Consider the following 16,268-nt stretch of genomic DNA (forward strand, 5'->3'; position numbering starts at 1 on the left):
CCCCCCCCCCGATTAAGGACTCGGGGGGTGGGCTCCCCCCTGGGTGGCTCGGGGACACGGGGGACCCCCAGGTTTGCGGGCGGGGGACTGAAGGAGGTGGGGGACCCCCAGGTTTGGGGGGGGGGGGGGGGGTTCGGGGCTCCTCCTGCCCACCGCGGGGGGGGCGGAGGAGCCTGGGACCCTCCCGGAGGCTGGGGAAGGTGCAGGACACGTGACCCCCTCCCCCGGAACCTCCCCCCCCGCCTTGCGCAGCCCCAGGACTACATTTCCCAGCCTGCCCCGAGCCGCCGCAGCGCTCTCACCACGCGGCGCGCGCGGAGTTTTCGCACACCGCACGCACCGCGGGAACCCTTCCGCCGCGCCGAGAACAAAAAGTAGTCCCGGCCCCTCCACCGCCTCCCCGCCGCACCGGAGCCGCGGCCCCCCCCGACCCCGCCGCCGGGGCCGAGCCGAGGGGTCAAGAGGGGCTCGGCGGGGCCGGGGCGGGCGCAGGGCCGCGGCGAGGCCGCTTCCGGGCGGAGGGATCCGTATATAAGGGCGGCGGCGCGGGGCCTGCGCCCTCTTTCGCCGCCCCGGCAGCGAGATGGTGAGGGCGGTGCGGCCGGGGGGCGCCGGGGGGAGCTCAGGGGGCACCGAGGGCACCGGGAGGGGGCCGGGGGGCGGCCGGGGGGCCCTGAGGGCCGCTTGTGGGCCGCTTGTGGGCCGCTTGTGGGCCGCTTGTGGGGCACAGGAGGCCGCGGGGGGGCTGTGGAGGGGTCCTGGGGGGCAAGGGGGAAGGTGGGGGGGAAGTTGGGGGCAAGGGGCGGGTCGTGGGGGCTCCATAGGGCGAGGGGTGCAGCGGGGGGGCCGCGGGTGTTTGGGGGGGGTTAGGAGGGGTTGTGGGGTGGGGGGAGGTCCGTGAGGGGCGGGGGGGATCTGGGGAGGGGGGGGTGCATGTGGGACGGGAGGGTTATGGGGGGGGGGGGGGACCCCTGTGGGGCGGGGGGGGGTGGGGGGGGGGTCCATGTGTGGTGGTGGGGATCTGGGGTGGGGGGCGTCCCTATGGGGCAGGAGGGGTCATGGGGTGGGGGGCTCCTGGTGTGTGGGGAGGAAACCCTGTGGAGCAAGGGGGATATGGGGTGGGGGGGCTCCCTGTGGGGTGCGGGGGTGACCCCTGTGGGGCAGGAGGGGATGTGGGGTTAGGGGTCTCTGTGGGGCAGGGGGTGATATGAACGGGGAGCAGAACAAGGTTGTGGGGGCACTGCTGGGGTGCGGGGGGGGCTTAGGGGGTCGTGGGCTCCAGGGTTCATCCCTTCCCTTGCCCTCGCAGACCAAGAAGAGGAGGAACAACGGCCGGGCCAAGAAAGGCCGTGGCCATGTCCAGCCCATCCGGTGCACCAACTGCGCCCGCTGCGTCCCCAAGGACAAGGCCATCAAGAAGTTTGTCATCAGGAACATCGTCGAGGCCGCGGCAGTCAGGGACATCTCGGAGGCCAGCGTCTTCGACTGTAAGGGCTGCGGGACAGGCGCTGGGGGGGCGTCCCTGTGCTGTGGTTCCCCCCTGGTAATGGGCCGGACCCTGGTCCCAGCGGGCGGCTGCGCGGCCAGCGGCCAGGCACTGTCAGCACCTGCACCCTCCGTGTCCCCCCCACATCATGGCCCCACAACTGCCTCTTGTCCTCTGCACGGGGATGGGGAGGGGATGCGGTCGTAGAATAGAACAGAGTGGTTGGAAGGGAGCTCAAAACTCACCCTGCTCCACCCCCCTGCCATAGGCAGGGACGGCACCCTGTGATCAGGGTGCTCAGGGCCTCATCCAGCCTGGTCCTGAGCACCTCCAGGGATGGGACATCCCCAACCTCTCTGAGCAGCCTGTTCCAGCGTCTCACCGCCCTCTGAGGGAGAAATTTCCTCCTAACCTCTGATCGAGGTCTCCCCTCCTTTAGTTTAAAACCATTCCCCCTTGTCCTGTCAACATCCGACTGAGCACAGAGTTGCTCCAGCTTTTTATAAGTCCCTCGGTTGCCCTCGGGTTTTTCTGGGGGGAGCGGAGCTGGGGCTGACCCCCTCTGTCCCCCCCCGCCCCTAGCCTACGTCCTGCCCAAGCTGTACGTGAAGCTGCATTACTGCGTCAGCTGTGCCATCCACAGCAAGGTGGTGAGGAACCGCTCGCGGGAGGCGCGCAAGGACCGGACCCCCCCGCCCCGCTTCAGGCCGGCGGTACGTGTCGGGGGGTGTTGGGAGGGTGGCCCCACATGGATGGGGGGGGCGGGTTGGGGGGCACCCCCCTGCATCTCGCTGACGCTCCCTTTTCTCTTGCAGGGCGCAGCCCCACGGCCTCCCCCCAAGCCCATGTAAGGAGAGTGCAGCTGAAAAGGTCCCCAGGCTGAAAATGTCCCTGAGTGCAGCCTGAATAAAGGACTTGACTCCAAACCTGGCTCTGTGCCTGTCGGCCTGTTGGGGGGGGGAGGGCGAGTCGCCCTGGGGTCAGCACGGCTGTTTGGGGGGATCCTTGGGGCGTTCTGGGGGGGCTCCCACCCCCCTCATCATGAGGTGGGCAGAGGGTGGGGGTCCTGGTCTCGCTCCAGAGACGTGCAGAGGGCTGCTGGGTGCCCCCCGGCGGTGAGTCCCCGGGGGGTCCTGTCCTCTGGGGAGGGGGTGCTGGCTCCCCCCAGTCCTGCAGGTGGCTGGGGAGGTGTTTGTCTACGTGTTGGGGGGGGGGATCGCCCCCGGTAGCCCCGTGTGGGGCAGCTCGGGGAGGGAGGGGGCTGCGTCTTCCCCAGGGGCTTCTCCCTGGATCCAGCCCGGGGGGGGGGGCAGCGCCCCGACCCCTAGCAGGGCCGGGCTTTGCCCGGGGGGGTCGCAGCCAGACCAGACCCTGCTGGAAGGGACCCGGGGGGGCTGAGCGGGGTCTGGGGGCTGCGGCGGGGCAGAGCCGCCCCTGTTCCCCTTCCCGCCCCCACCTCGGGTCCCGGGGTGCCGCCGCTGCTCCGGGCCGGGCTGTCCCGGGGGTGGGGGCCCCGCCCCGGCTCCGCCCCGCCCGGCACCGGCCCCGGCCCGCCCCGGCGGCCCCGCGCCAGGTGCATTCCCCCCGCCGCGCCCGGGCACGCCGCAGCCCGCCGGGCCCCGCTCCGCCGCTCCGCCGAGAGGCGCCGAGGATGGCCCGGCCCCGGTCCCGGCCCTGGGCGCCGCCGCCGCCGCTGCTGCTGCTGCTGCTGCTCTGCGCCCCGGCACCGGGCTCTGCGCAGGCAGGTGGGCACCGGCACCGGGAGCGCTCGGGGGCACCGGGCAGCTCGGGGACACCAGGGCGCACGCGAGGAGCGGGGAGCTCGGGGGGACCGGGGCGTGCGGAGGGAGCGGGAGCTCGGGGCACCGGGGCCGGGGAGGGCACTGGGAGCGCTCAGGGGCACCGGGGCGCGGCGGAACCGGGAGAGCCCAGGAGTGTCCCGGCAGTGGCAGGGGCCGGGGCTGGTTCGCGCTACCGGGTGCCGGGGGGGGTCCTCGGGGCGCACGGGGGGGAAACCGGACCCGGGGGTGCGGCCGGTGCCGGCAGCCCCCCGCACCCCCTTCCCCGGGACCCCCGCCCCGTTCCCAGTGCCACGACCCAGGGGAAGCCTCGGCCCTGGTGTGTGCTCCTGGGGGGGTCCGGTCCCGGCACAACGCGCGGGGCCCTCCCCGTGCCCCCGTCCCGTCCCTCCCGGCACCGAGCCCCCCTGTGGTGCAGGCACCTGCACCCCCCGCAGCTGCCGGGGCTATTTTGGGCTGTGACGGGATCCGGCCCGGGGGGGCGGCAGCCGGAACCCCCCGGGACCCCCGGCCCCGCCGCTGTGGGAGGGCTGGGGCGCAGCTCCCGGAAGGATCGGGCCGCCCGGGAGTTGTTTTTCAACCCCAAAAGGAAAACACCGAGGGCAGGACGCGAAGGTGGGGGCCGGGCGCGGCGGTGGCGAACGTGCGAGGTGTGCGCAGCGCCCGCGGCCCTGTGGCGGGAGCAGCACCGACACTGGCCATGTGCCACCAGCCCTGCCCCGGGCTGCTCCCGCACGACGGCCGCGATGGTGCGAGGACCGGGGGGCACACAACACCCAGGGGGCACACGAGGACTGGGTGTGCACGAGCACCAGGTGCTGGCTCCCCAGGGTGCTGTGGATAGCTCCCGCCCGGCACCCACTGGTGCCGGTACCGGGGTGAGCAGCACCGGCTCCGTACCCCCCTCTGGTCCCATCCGCAGCCCCCCACTGCCCGGCCCCAGCTCAGAGCCCCTTTGTTCGGACCCAGGATCCGGCCCCCCGGCAGCGGCCGCCCCGTGCACACAGCCCCCTTTGTGCCGCCTGCGGGGCCGGGGGCAGGAGGTCGGGGTCCCCAGCCCCCTCCCCGCCTCCCCCAGCCCCCACCGGTGGTGCTGGGCCCCAGTGCTATTCCTGGCGGGGGGCCGGGGGCCGCGGAGGCACGCGGGCAGATAGCAGCGGCGTGCCGGAGCTGCCGGCGGGGCCCGCGCTGATAACGCCCGGCAGTGCCGGCGCCTGCCCCCTCCCCGCTGCGGGCAGGTGCACCAGGGGGTCCCGGCCTGGGGGGGCCCCTCCTGGGTCACCCCCCCACAGCACCGCACGTCCCCGGGACCCCGCTGCCCACGGGGCCGGTTCTGCAATGGGGCACCCATCTCAGCCCCCCCACCCCCTTTGGTTTGGGGGTCCCAGCCTCTGCCTTGGCCCTGCCCATCCCCAGGGCGTCAGGGCTGGGGCCGTGCCCCCACGCAGCTGGGACCTTTTTATAGCCCCTTCCCTATGAAAATAGCTCTGGTCGCGGGGGGAGGCGTGGGTCTGCTGCGGGGGGGGGGGCCTGCGCCCCTTCCTGCGCCTGCACCGAGCTGTCCGTTCTCTGCAGCCCCCCCCGGGGGGGCGCGGGCCCTTATCGGCCCCCGCACCGGCCCAGACAAAGCTGCCATTGACTGCCCCGCGCCCCCCCCCCGCGGGGCCTGAGTCACGTCTGAGCCCGGGCTGAGCCCCCCGGGGGTGCAGGCCCTCCCCGCCGCGTTTCGGGGGGCTCGGCTCCCCCCGTCCTGCTCTCCACAATCGCCCCTTTGTGCGGCTGCGGGGAGGGGGCCGCATCCTGCCCCGCGCACAAAGGGGCCCTGTCTGCCCCGGCGCGGGGGGGGGCCGGGGAATCATTAACCCCAGGGCTGGGGTTTGGGGGGGGGGAGAGGACGAGGGGGACGGGACAGGACAGGGCCCCTCGGTGCCCGCAGGGATTTCGGGGGGGCTGGGCCGGGAGTCCAAAGTCCGGGGCGTCGCAGGAGCGCCGGGAGGGGGGGGCCCTGCCCGCGGCACCCGCCTTGCGCAACCCTTGCCCGGCCGGTTCGGGCGCTGCGTAGGGGAGGGCGGGGACGCTGGGGGGGGGGACATGGGGACACCAGGGTGGGGGCACCACCATAGGGGGGGACGGGAGCACCTTGAGGGCACCACCAGGACCTGCATGGTGGGGGGTACCGTGGGGGGAGTGAAGGGGTCGTGGGTAGGATGGGAGGGACAGGGGTAAGGCCACTGGGGGGGGGGCATGGCCATTGTGGGGGGCACGGCCACCATGGGTGGGAGAGGGAACCCATGGGGGACATCTCCAGGGGAGAGGGGCACCACGACGGGACACAGATGTGGCCATCGGGTGGGGAATGTGGCCAGCACGGGGGGGGGGGGGGGGGGGGGGGGCACGGCCAGCACTGTGGGAACGTGGCCAGCACCAGGGGGGCCATGGCCTGCACTGGGGGGATGTGGGGGGTGCCCAGTGGTGCCTGCCTGTCCCCACGGGGCACCCACATGGCTGCACCCGCAGTGTGTGCGGGGACGCTGAACGGGCTGAGCGTGACGGGGGACGCGCAGCACCAGTACCAGACGCTGCACAAGATGTACAACAACTGCGAGATCGTGATGGGCAACCTGGAGATCGTCCTCATCGACCACATGCAGGACCTCTCCTTCCTGCAGGTGAGGGGGGGCGCGGGCGCGTGCCCCCTCCCGCCCGCCGGCCGCAGGGGCTGACACGTCCCCGTCCCCGTCCCCGCAGACCATCCGGGAGGTGACGGGCTACATCCTGATCGCCATGAACGTCTTCGCCTCGCTGCCGCTGCAGAACCTGCGCGTCATCCGTGGCACCCAGTTCTACGAGGAGAAGTATGCGCTCTTCGTGCTGCTCAACTACAACCCCAACACCACGCACGCCCTGCGCCAGCTTGGCCTCAACCAGCTCACAGGTGAGGCCCGTGGTCCCCGTTCCGGAGCCTCGCTGTGCCCCCGTGGTCCCCGTCCCCTTGTGGTGGTGCTCCCCAGTCCCCAACCCATTACAGTGCTGACCCCTGATGGTCCCCAGTCCCCATCTCATTGTGGTGCCACTCCTCAGTGCCCCCTGGTCCCTATCCTATTGCGGTGCTGTTCCCTGGTCCCCATCCCACTGAGGTGCTGTCCCCCGGTTCCCATCCTGTTGCGGTGCTGTCCCCCAGTGCCCCCTGGTCCCCATCCTGTTGTGGTGCTGTCCCCCTGTACCCATCCCGTTGCGGTGCCATCCCCTCTTGCTCCCCACGCTGCGCACCCCGATCCCGCTCTGAGCCCCCTGGGGCTGTACCCCCCCCCGGTTTCCCTGCCCTGGTGGTCCCCCCGGTGCGGGGCAGAGCTGGGGGGGTGCAGCCCCAGCGCCCACGGCCGCTCCCTGCAGAGATCCTGGCCGGCGGCGTCTACATCGAGAAGAACGAGCAGCTCTGCCACGTGGACACGGTGGAGTGGCGGGACATCATGCGGGACCCCCGGCTGGAGCCCGTGGTGGGGGACAACGGCAGGGCATGTGCGTGGGGGGGGCATCAGGGGCACGGGAGGCTGGGGGGGGTCCCGCACCCCAGGCTGATCCCGCTGCGCTTCCCACAGGCGCCCCATGCCACGAGAGCTGCGGCGGGCACTGCTGGGGGCCCGGCCCCGAGGACTGTCAGAAATGTGGGTACGGGGGGGGCTGGGGGGGCTGCAGGGGGGGGGTCCTGGCCCGGGTCCTGCTCACCCCTTCCCTCCCCGCAGTGACCAAGACCATCTGTGCCCCCCAGTGCAACGGGCGCTGCTTCGGGCGGGCGCCCAACGAGTGCTGCCACGAGGAGTGCGCGGGGGGCTGCACCGGCCCCCGGCAGACACACTGCTTCGTACGTGGGGGCTGCGTGTCCGTCCGTCCTTCCCCCCGCCTGTCTGTCCGTCCATCCCCCCCGTGCATCCGCCTGTCTGTCCGTCCTCCTGTGTGTCCATCCATTTGTCCCCCCGTGTGTCTGTTTGTCTGCCCATCCCGTGGGGAGGGGTCTTGTCCCTGCACCTCCAGGCAGGCGTGGGACAACGCTGGGTAGGGGTGTCCATGTGTCAATCTGTCCGTCCGTCCACCTGTCTGTCCACCTATCTGTGCATTCGTCTGTGCATCCATCCATCCACCCACGTGTCCGTCTGTCCGTGCGTGGATGGGGAGGGACCTCGCCTGCGTGCTCCCGGGGTGGGCATGGGGCAAGGCTTCCTGTGTGTGGGGCAGGGGAGCTCTGTCTGCGTGTCCGTCCATCCGCGTGTCCGCTGCTCTGTCTGTCCGTCGGTCTGCCTGTGCGTGTCCGTCCATGTGTCCATCGGCGTTCTCCATCCTTCCGTCTGTCTGTGGGGAGGGAGCTGATCTACGTGCCCCGGTGTCTGTCCCCGGTGTCCGTCTGCCTGTCTGCGCGCCCCAGTGTCTGTGCCTGGTGTTTGTCCGTCTGTCCATGCGCCCCGGTGTCCTTCCGTCTGTCTGGATGCCCTGGTGTCTGTCCCCAGTGTCCATCTGTCTGCCTGTGCACCCCAGTGTCCTTCCATCTGTCTGTGCACCCCGGTGTCTGTCCCTGGCATCCGTCCATCTGCCTATGCGCCCTGGTGTCCGTCCATCTGTCCGTGTGCCCCAGTGTCCGTCCATCTGTCCGCGCACTGACGGCCCCGCTGCTGTCCCCGCAGGCCTGCAGGCACTTCAACGACAGCGGGGCGTGCGTGCCGCTGTGCCCCCAGCCCCTCATCTACAACAAGCTCACCTTCCAGCTGGAGCCCAACCCCGACACCAAGTACCAGTACGGGGGCATCTGCGTCCGGAGCTGCCCGCGTGAGCAGGGCGCCGGGGGGGGGGTCTGGGGGGGGTCACCAGGGGGGGCCGGGTCTCTAACCACGAGCCTCCCCCCCCATCCCCACAGATAACTTCGTGGTGGACCAGAGCTCCTGCGTCCGTGCCTGCCCCAACGACAAGATGGAGGTGGAGAAGAATGGGCTGAAGATGTGCGAGCCCTGCTCGGGGCTGTGCCCCAAGGGTACGGGGGGGGCCGTGGGGCTGGGGGGGTGCGGGGGGGGGGCAGGATGAGCCCTGACCCTCCCCATCCCGCAGCCTGCGAGGGCACCGGGGCCGGCAGCAAGTACCAGACTGTGGACTCCAGCAACATCGACACCTTCGTGAACTGCACCAAGATCCTGGGCAATCTGGATTTCCTCATCACCGGCCTGGAGGGGTGAGGGGGGTGGGCAGGGAGGACCAGGGGGGTTGGGGGGGCCGGGGGGCTCGGCCCCTGCCCGGGCTGACGGCTGCGGCCCTGCAGGGATCCCTGGCGCAACATCTCGGCGCTGGACCCCGAGAAGCTGAACGTCTTCCGGACGGTGCGGGAGATCACGGGTGAGGCACGGGGCTGCTGGGGGGCACGGGGCCGCTGGGGGGTGTGGGACCCCCCCTCGAGCCCAGCCCGGCCTCCCCCAGGGTACCTCAACATCCAGTCCTGGCCCAAGCACATGCACAACTTCAGCGTCTTCTCCAACCTGGTCACCATCGGGGGACGGAGCCTCTACAAGTGAGTCCCCGTTCCCTGCACCCCCCGTCCCCCACACCCCCAATCCCCTGCACCCCCCCATCATTCCCTGTCCCTGAATCCCTCATCTACACGTCCTCCATCACCCGCTGGCTGTTACCCATTCCTACACCCCATTATTCTCCCCTGTCACCGCACACCCCGTGCCTGCACCCCCCATCCCAGTACCCCCCCATTGTTCCCTGTCCCTACATCCCTCATCCTCTACGCGTCTTTCATCACCCTCTGGCTGTTCCCCATTCCCACATCCCGTTATTTTCCCCCGTCCCCCGTGCCCCCAATTCCCCGTGCCCCCCCCATCATGCCCTGTCCCTGCATCCCTCATCTACACATACTCCATCACCCCCTGGCTGTTCCCCATTCCCACATCCCATTATTCTCTCCTGTCCCCGTGCCCTCCGTCCCCACACGCCCCATCCCTGCGCCCCCCCATCATTCCCTGTCCCTACATCCCTCATCTGCACATCCTCCATCACCCCCTGGCTGTTCCCCATGCCCCCATCCCGTTATTTTCCCCCATGCCCCCATCCCGTTATTTTCCCCCGTGCCCCCATCCCGTTACTTTCCCCCATCCCCCCATCCCGTTATTTTCCCCCGTCCCCGTGCCCCAGCTCTGTGCATCCCCCCTGACCGCCGCCCCGCAGCCGGGGTTTCTCCCTGCTCATCATGAAGAATGAGAACGTGACGTCGCTGGGGCTGCGCTCGCTGCGGGAGGTGAGCGCGGGCAGGGTGTACATCACGGAAAACCGGCGCCTCTGCTACCTCCACACCGTGCAGTGGGCAGCGCTCAGCCGCCGCCGCGCCGACCTCGACATCAAGAACAACAAACCCCGCAGCAAGTGCCGTGAGTCGGGGCCGCCCGCGTCCCCTGCCCCGGGACGGACGGATGGATGGGGTGGGGGGGATTGGGGGCCGGGGGGGCCCTGCGCTGAGCCCCGTTCCCCGCAGAGCAAGAGGGGAAGGTGTGCGACCCGCTGTGCTCCGCCGACGGGTGCTGGGGTCCCGGCCCCGAGCAGTGCCTGTCCTGCCAGCACTACAGCCGCCGGGGCGTCTGCGTGGCCTCCTGCCACTTCACCGAGGGGTGAGGAGCACCCTGGGGTGGGGGCTGGGGGTGGGCACCGGGGTGGGATCAACACCAGGGGATGGACTCCAGGGTGGGCACCGGGGTGGGATCGACCCCAGAGCGGGCACCGGGGGGGTGGGATCAACACCAGGGGTCAGACCCCAGAGCAGGCACTGGAGTGGGATGAACCCTACAGGAGGGCACTGGGGTGGGCACTGGGGTGGGACAGACCCCACAGAGAGTACTGGGGCTGGCAGGACACCAGGGTGGGCTGGTGGCACCGACCCCAGGGTGCTGGGGTGGGCTTGCTGGTGACCCTCGCCATGTCCCCCCCACAGGGAGACGCGGGAGTTCGCCCACGGGACTGAGTGCTTTGAGTGCCACCCCGAGTGCGAGCTCATCGAGGGCGGCATCACCTGCAACGGCTCGGTACGGCTGCGCCTGGGGACCTGTGGCGGGGGCGTCCCCGAGGGTCCCCGACGCTTTCTCACCCCCACCCCCCCCCACCCCACAGGGCGCCGACACCTGCACCCGCTGCGCCCACTACCGGGACGGGCCCCACTGCGTGGAGAGCTGCCCTGAGGGCATCCTGGGCGAGCGCGGCCCCATCTACAAGTACCCGGACTCCAGCCGCGAGTGCCGGCCCTGCCATGAGAACTGCACCCGGGGGTGCGTGGGGGCCTGGGGGGGGGTGTGGGGGGGGGGGGCAGGGGGGTGTGTGGGGGCCTGGGGGGGGGCCGTGGGGGGGGGGACAGGGGGGTGCGTGGGTCTCATCCCTGCTCTGCTCCTACAGGTGCCTGGGGCCGCTGCTGCGGGACTGCCTGGGGGACGCCCTGCCCAGCTCCAGGTATGGGGGGGTCTGGGGGGACTCTGGGGTCACGGTGCCGAGCTGTGCTGTGCCGCACCAAGCACGCGGAGCTGTGTGGCCCAGGGCTGTTTTGTGCCATGCAATGCTGTGCTGCGCCATGCCGTGCCACGCTGCTCCATGCCATGTCACACCGAGCTGTGCTGCACCGTGCCGTGCCATGCTGCCCTGTGCCATGTCACACCAAGCTGTGCTGTGCCGTGCCATGCTATGCTGTGCCATGCTGCACTGTGCCACGTCACACTGAGCTGTGCCATGCTGTGCTGAGTCGTGCCCTGCTGTGCTGTGCCATGCTGCACCGTGCCACGTAACACCAAGCCATGCCATGCCATGCCGTGCTGTGCCATACTGCACTGTGCCACATCACGCTGAGCTGTGCCGTGTTGTGCTGTGCTGAACTGTGCCATGCTGTGCCGAGCCATGCCGTGCTGCTCTGTGCCATGCTGTGCTGTGCCATACTGCACCGTGTCATGTCACACTGAGCCGTGCTGCTCCATGCCATGCTGTTCCATGCCGCACTGCGCTGTTCAGGGCCATTGTCTGCCCACGCGGGTGCTCGGGTCCCCCCCCGGGGGCTGGGGCATCGCCCCCACACCGGGGACAGCCGTGGGAAGCACGTGGGGCACGGCAGCCGCCGGAGCTGAGCCCCGTCCCCCCACACCCAGGAAAGCCCCCACGGTGATCGCGGTGCTGGTGGTCGGTGGGCTCTTCCTCTCCTGCTCCTGCTTCCTCCTCTCCCTGCTCTACTGGCGCGGCAAGAAGATCCAGAAGAAGCGGGCGATGCGGCGCTACCTGGAGAGGGGAGAGGTGAGCTGGAAGATGGGGGGGCTCGGGGCTGCACGGGGGGGGATTCAGTAGGTGTGGGGGGCCCTTGCTCTTCTCCATCCCTCTCCACACCCATCCCTCTTTTTCTGCCTCTGTCCACCCCCATCTACGGTGTCCATCCCTGTTATCCATCCTCATCCCTGGCTCTCGGTCCCCTCCTCTCCATCTCCATCCCCGTCTCTGTCCTGCCCGGGGCAGAGCCTGGAGCCGCTGGACCCCAGTGAGAAGGCCAACAAGGTTCTGGCCCGCATCTTCAAGGAGACGGAGCTGAAGCGCCTGAAGGTGCTGGGCTCCGGCGTGTTCGGGACCGTGCACAAGGTGAGTGGGGGGCTCGGCCGGGGGGGGCAGCGGGGGTTGGGCACGGCGCTCACTGGGGTGTCCCTGTTCCCGCAGGGCATCTGGATCCCGGACGGGGACTCCATCAAGATCCCGGTGAGCATCAAGGTGATCCAGGACTGGAGCGGGCAGCAGTCCTTCCACGCCGTCACCGACGTAAGTCAGGGGGGGCTGTGGCTGCTCCCCACCGCGGGCTGGATCCTGCCCTGGGCTCATCTCATGGAGCCCCCCCTCACCCCCGGTACCCCCAGCACATGCTGGCCATCGGCAGCCTGGACCATGCCTACATCGTGCGGCTGCTGGGCATCTGCCCCGGACCCCAGCTGCAGCTGGTGACCCAGCTCCTGCCGCTGGGCTCCCTCCTCGACTACGTCCGCAAGAACCGCGACGGCATCAGCCCGCAGCTGCTGCTCAACTGGTGCGTGCAGGTGGCCAAGGTGAGTGCCCGGGGCCAGGGGTGCCCCCCCTGCCATCTCCCCTCGAGCCCCCAGCCCCACTGACGCCGCCCCGCAGGGGATGTACTACCTGGAGGAGCACCGCATGGTGCACCGCAACCTGGCCGCCCGCAATGTGCTGCTCAAGTCGCCCAGCCAGGCCCAGGTGGCCGACTTCGGCATCGCCGACCTCCTCTACCCCGACGACAAGAAGTATTTCTACAACGAGGTCAAGGTGGGTGCCGGGCGGGGACCCCGTGCCCCCTGTGTCTGCTGCACTGTGGGGCACCCCTTTGTGTGTGTCCCCAAAACCCTGTGCCATGGGGCACCCTCACTCCATGGGTCCCCAAACTCCTGTGCCGTGGGGCACCCCCACGCTGCATGTCCCCAAACCCCTTGTTGCCATGGGACACCCCCATTCTGTGACCCCCAAACCTCTGTGCCACATGGCACCCGCCCTTTGTGTGTGTCCCCAAAACTCCTGTGCCATGTGGCACCCCTACTCTGTATGTTCCCAAAACCCCTGTGCCATGTGGCACCCCCACTCTGCATGTCCCCAAATCCCCTGTGCCACGGGACACCCCTACTCCATGTGTCCCCAAACCCCCTGTGCCATGGACACCCCCCTTCTGTGTCCCCAAACCCCCTGTGCCATGGGGCACCCCCCTCCACATGTCCCCAGCAGGACAGGACACCCCGTCTCCTCCGTTCCCCTGCACCTTGGGCTGTCCCCTCCCTGTCCCCATGTCCCCTCCCTGTCCCCGTGTCCTCCCAGCCACTCGCCCGCCCACGTGCCCCCCCCCGACCCCGCTGTCCTTGCAGACGCCCATCAAGTGGATGGCGCTGGAGAGCATCCACTTCGGGAAGTACACGCACCAGAGCGACGTCTGGAGCTACGGTGAGCACGGGCGCCCCGCCGCACCCCCCTCCGGACCCCCGCCACCCCCCGGGGCTCATGGGGGGGCCGTCCCTGCAGGCGTGACGCTCTGGGAGATGATGACCTTTGGGGCCGAGCCCTACGCCGGCATCCGGCTGGCTGAGGTGCCCGACCTGCTGGAGAAGGGTGAGCGGCTCTCGCAGCCCCAGATCTGCACCATCGACGTCTACATGGTGATGGTCAAGTGTGAGTAGGGGGCTCAGCCGGCTGCTGGGGGGGGGGGGCCGGATCGCTGCCCACCCCCCCGCCCCGCTCTGAGCCCCTGCCGTGCCCCCCCCCAGGCTGGATGATCGACGAGAACATCCGCCCTACCTTCAAGGAGCTGGCCAACGAGTTCACCCGCATGGCCCGCGACCCCCCGCGCTACCTGGTGATCAAGGTGAGCACAGACAACCTCCTCCCAGCCCCCCCCCCACTCCGCTTCCCGCAGCCCCTCACACACCCGTCCCGCAGCAGGAGAGCGGGGCCGCACCGCCCGCCGAGCCCCCCACGCTCAGCGACAAGGAGCTGGATGAGATGGAGACGCTGGAGCTGGAGGAGGAGGAGCTGGACGCATCCTTCGGCCTCGCCGCCGGGCTCTACCCGCCCCGGCCACGGGGCAGCTGCACCCGGGTGAGCCCCCCCCCACCCCGAGTGCCCCCAGCGGGGTCTGGCTGCGCTGGGGCTGGATCCTGGGACATGGCACGGGGTTCCCCCCCCGCCCCGGGACGGGATGCGGCGGTGCCCCACAGCCCCATCATCCCCCATCCTCTTCCTCGCCCCCGTGGGACCCCAGCCCCATTTCCTCAGTGTGGTGGGGGGCCCCAAATTTTGCCCCGTCCCCCCACCCCCAGCTTGGTGCCAGCCCTCCCGTGTCCCCTCGCAGAGCCCCAGCTTGCTGAGCCCCCCGGCCGGGTACATCCCCATGAACCAGCCCAGCCTGGGCAGCAGCCGCCAGGTACTGGGGGGGGGCAAGGTGGGGTGCAGGGAGCTGGGGGGGGCGAAGGGGTGACCATAGGGGAAGAGGCAGGAGGGCGAGGGATGACAATTTGGGGAGGGGGGAAGAGATGACAATGGGAGGCTGAAGGGATGACAGTGGGGGGGACAAAGGGATGACAGTGGGGGAAAAGGGGTGACCATGGGGGGACAAAGGGATGACAATGGGAGGGCAAAAGAGGTGACCATGGGGGGGGGGGCAAATAAATGACAACAGGGGGGAAAAGGGGTGACCATAGGGGGGACAAAGAGATGACAATGGGGGGGGCAAAAGGACGACAGTGGGGAAAAAGGGGTGACCATGGAGGGGCAAAGGGATGACAATGGGGGGGAAAAGGGGTGACCATGGTGGGGGGACAAAGGGATGACAATGGGAGGGGAAAGGGGTGACCACAGGAGGGACAAAGAGATGGGGGGGGAAGAGGTGACCAAATGGGGGGGCAAATAGATGACAATGGGGGGGTGAAAGGACAACAATGGGGGCCAAAAGGGGTGAAAATGGGGGTCAATGGGATGACAGTGGGGGGGGGCGAAAGGATGACAGCAGGGTAAAAGGGGTGACCCCTGTGAGCAGAGGAGCTGGAGCTCTGGGGTCAGAGGGGGGGGCCGTGGGCGGGCCGTGAGGGCCTTGTCGGGCCCCCCCCCCCGTCACTGCCGTGTCCCCCCCCCAGGGCACGGTGACCCGGCTGCCGCGGCGCAGCCGCCAGGAGTCCCTGGGGCGCACGGTGTCGGAGTCGTCGGAGGGCCGGGGCACGGCCTCGGAGCTGGACCTGGCCGAGGGGCTGTCGCTGGCAGGGAGCCTGTGCCGCAGCCTGCGCTCGCGGGGGGACAGCGCCTACCTGTCCCAGCGGGAGAGCTTCCCCCCCCCGCCCCCCAGCTCCGAGGGCAGCGAGGAGGACGCCAACGGCTACGTCACCCCCAGCTGCGCCGGGAGGGGTGAGGGTCCCGGCCCCCGGGGGTCCCGGCCCAGCTGGGTGTGGGAAGGGGTCCAGCCTCGTAGGGCTGGGGTTGGGGGTTCTCCTGTCCCCGTGGGTGGGGGTCTCCTGTCCCCGTGGGTGGGGGTCTTGCCAACAGCCTTAGCTTAAGGGGACCCATCCTTGTAGGTCTGGGCCTGGGGGGTCTCCTGTCCCCATGGGTGGGGGTCTTCTGACCCAGGGGTGGGGGTCTCGGCAACAGCCTCAGGTTAAGGGGACCCACCTTGCAGGGCAGGGCGGCGCTCACCTTTTAGGAGGTGAGGGCTGGGGGCCAGGTGGACCCCCTCAGCCCCCTCCATGCTCAGCAGCAGCCCCGGGGGCAAAGCGGGGGTGCCGAGGGTGGGATGGGGGGGGATGGAGGATGGCTGCTTTCTGACCCCCCCACCCTGCAGACCCAGAGCCCGCCGGGGTCTTGGTGCCGGATCCGGAGGAGGAGTACGAGTACATGAACCGGCGCCCCGGGGCACCCCCGGGTGCCCCCCCACCCCGGCCGGCCTCGCTGGAGGAGCTGGGCTACGAGTACATGGAGGTGGGCTCGGAGCCCGGTGCGCCCCCCGGAGCCCCCCCGGGCCGCGGGGAGGAGGAGGAGGACTACGAGTACATGAACAAGCAGCCGCGGCTGAGCCGCTCGCTGGGCAGCGTGGGCGGGGGGCCGGGACCCCGGCACGAGGGTGGCCCCCCCCGGCATGACGGCTACACCGACATGCGGCCGGGGGAGGCCAGCACCCCAGCCCCCGCCGAGGAGCAGGGCTACGAGGAGATGGAGGCGGTGCTGGCCCCCCGCGGCCCCCCCTGCCCCGGCTGCCGCGGCCCCCCCGGGCCCCCCCCCGGCTGCATGAAGCCCCTACGCAGCCTGGAGGCTTCGGACTGCGCCTTTGACAACCCCGACTACTGGCACAGCCGCCTCTTCGCCAAGGCGGATGCCCAGCGGACGTAGGGGCCCCCCCGGGCCCCCCCAGCTGTTTACACTGGATATGAAGGATCCCCCCAGCCCGTGCCGGATGGGGG

General features: G+C 70.4%; 2 protein-coding genes across 2 annotated transcripts; both read left to right on the top strand.

Annotated features, from left to right (window-relative positions):
* The first annotated feature begins 436 nt into the window (after positions 1–436).
* On the top strand, positions 437–2,412 carry RPS26 (ribosomal protein S26). Its single transcript, XM_035571614.2, has 4 exons — positions 437–586; positions 1,310–1,487; positions 2,069–2,199; positions 2,302–2,412. The coding sequence occupies exons 1-4, from the start codon at positions 584–586 to the stop codon at positions 2,335–2,337; spliced, it is 348 nt and encodes a 115-aa protein (XP_035427507.1). The 5' UTR covers positions 437–583; the 3' UTR covers positions 2,338–2,412.
* Positions 2,413–5,858: 3,446 nt separating this feature from the next.
* Positions 5,859–16,197, top strand: ERBB3 (erb-b2 receptor tyrosine kinase 3). The gene is made up of 27 exons (XM_035571615.1): positions 5,859–5,954; positions 6,034–6,220; positions 6,679–6,804; positions 6,885–6,950; positions 7,029–7,147; positions 7,962–8,103; positions 8,192–8,305; positions 8,380–8,500; positions 8,588–8,661; positions 8,743–8,833; positions 9,496–9,695; positions 9,800–9,932; positions 10,253–10,343; positions 10,429–10,583; positions 10,708–10,761; positions 11,445–11,586; positions 11,803–11,922; positions 11,998–12,096; positions 12,192–12,377; positions 12,454–12,609; positions 13,197–13,272; positions 13,351–13,497; positions 13,593–13,690; positions 13,768–13,923; positions 14,177–14,248; positions 14,958–15,222; positions 15,653–16,197. Exons 1-27 carry the CDS (start codon positions 5,874–5,876, stop codon positions 16,195–16,197), a joined length of 3,816 nt encoding a protein of 1,271 aa, XP_035427508.1. The 5' UTR covers positions 5,859–5,873.
* The last annotated feature ends 71 nt before the right edge of the window (positions 16,198–16,268 follow it).

This window comes from Cygnus atratus, chromosome 29 (genome assembly GCF_013377495.2).
Source record: "Cygnus atratus isolate AKBS03 ecotype Queensland, Australia chromosome 29, CAtr_DNAZoo_HiC_assembly, whole genome shotgun sequence".
NCBI classification, from domain to species: domain Eukaryota; kingdom Metazoa; phylum Chordata; class Aves; order Anseriformes; family Anatidae; genus Cygnus; species Cygnus atratus.

Coding starts and splice junctions, on each gene's coding strand:
- RPS26 (XM_035571614.2), top strand. Junction 1,488..2,068: donor GGAGGCCAGCGTCTTCGACT/GTAAGGGCTGCG, acceptor CCCCGCCCCTAG/CCTACGTCCTGCCCAAGCTG. Junction 2,200..2,301: donor CGCCCCGCTTCAGGCCGGCG/GTACGTGTCGGG, acceptor TTTCTCTTGCAG/GGCGCAGCCCCACGGCCTCC.
- ERBB3 (XM_035571615.1), top strand. CDS start 5,874: ATGTACAACAACTGCGAGATCGTGATGGGCAACCTGGAGATCGTCCTC. Junction 12,378..12,453: donor GGTGCGTGCAGGTGGCCAAG/GTGAGTGCCCGG, acceptor GCCGCCCCGCAG/GGGATGTACTACCTGGAGGA. Junction 13,498..13,592: donor CTACATGGTGATGGTCAAGT/GTGAGTAGGGGG, acceptor GCCCCCCCCCAG/GCTGGATGATCGACGAGAAC.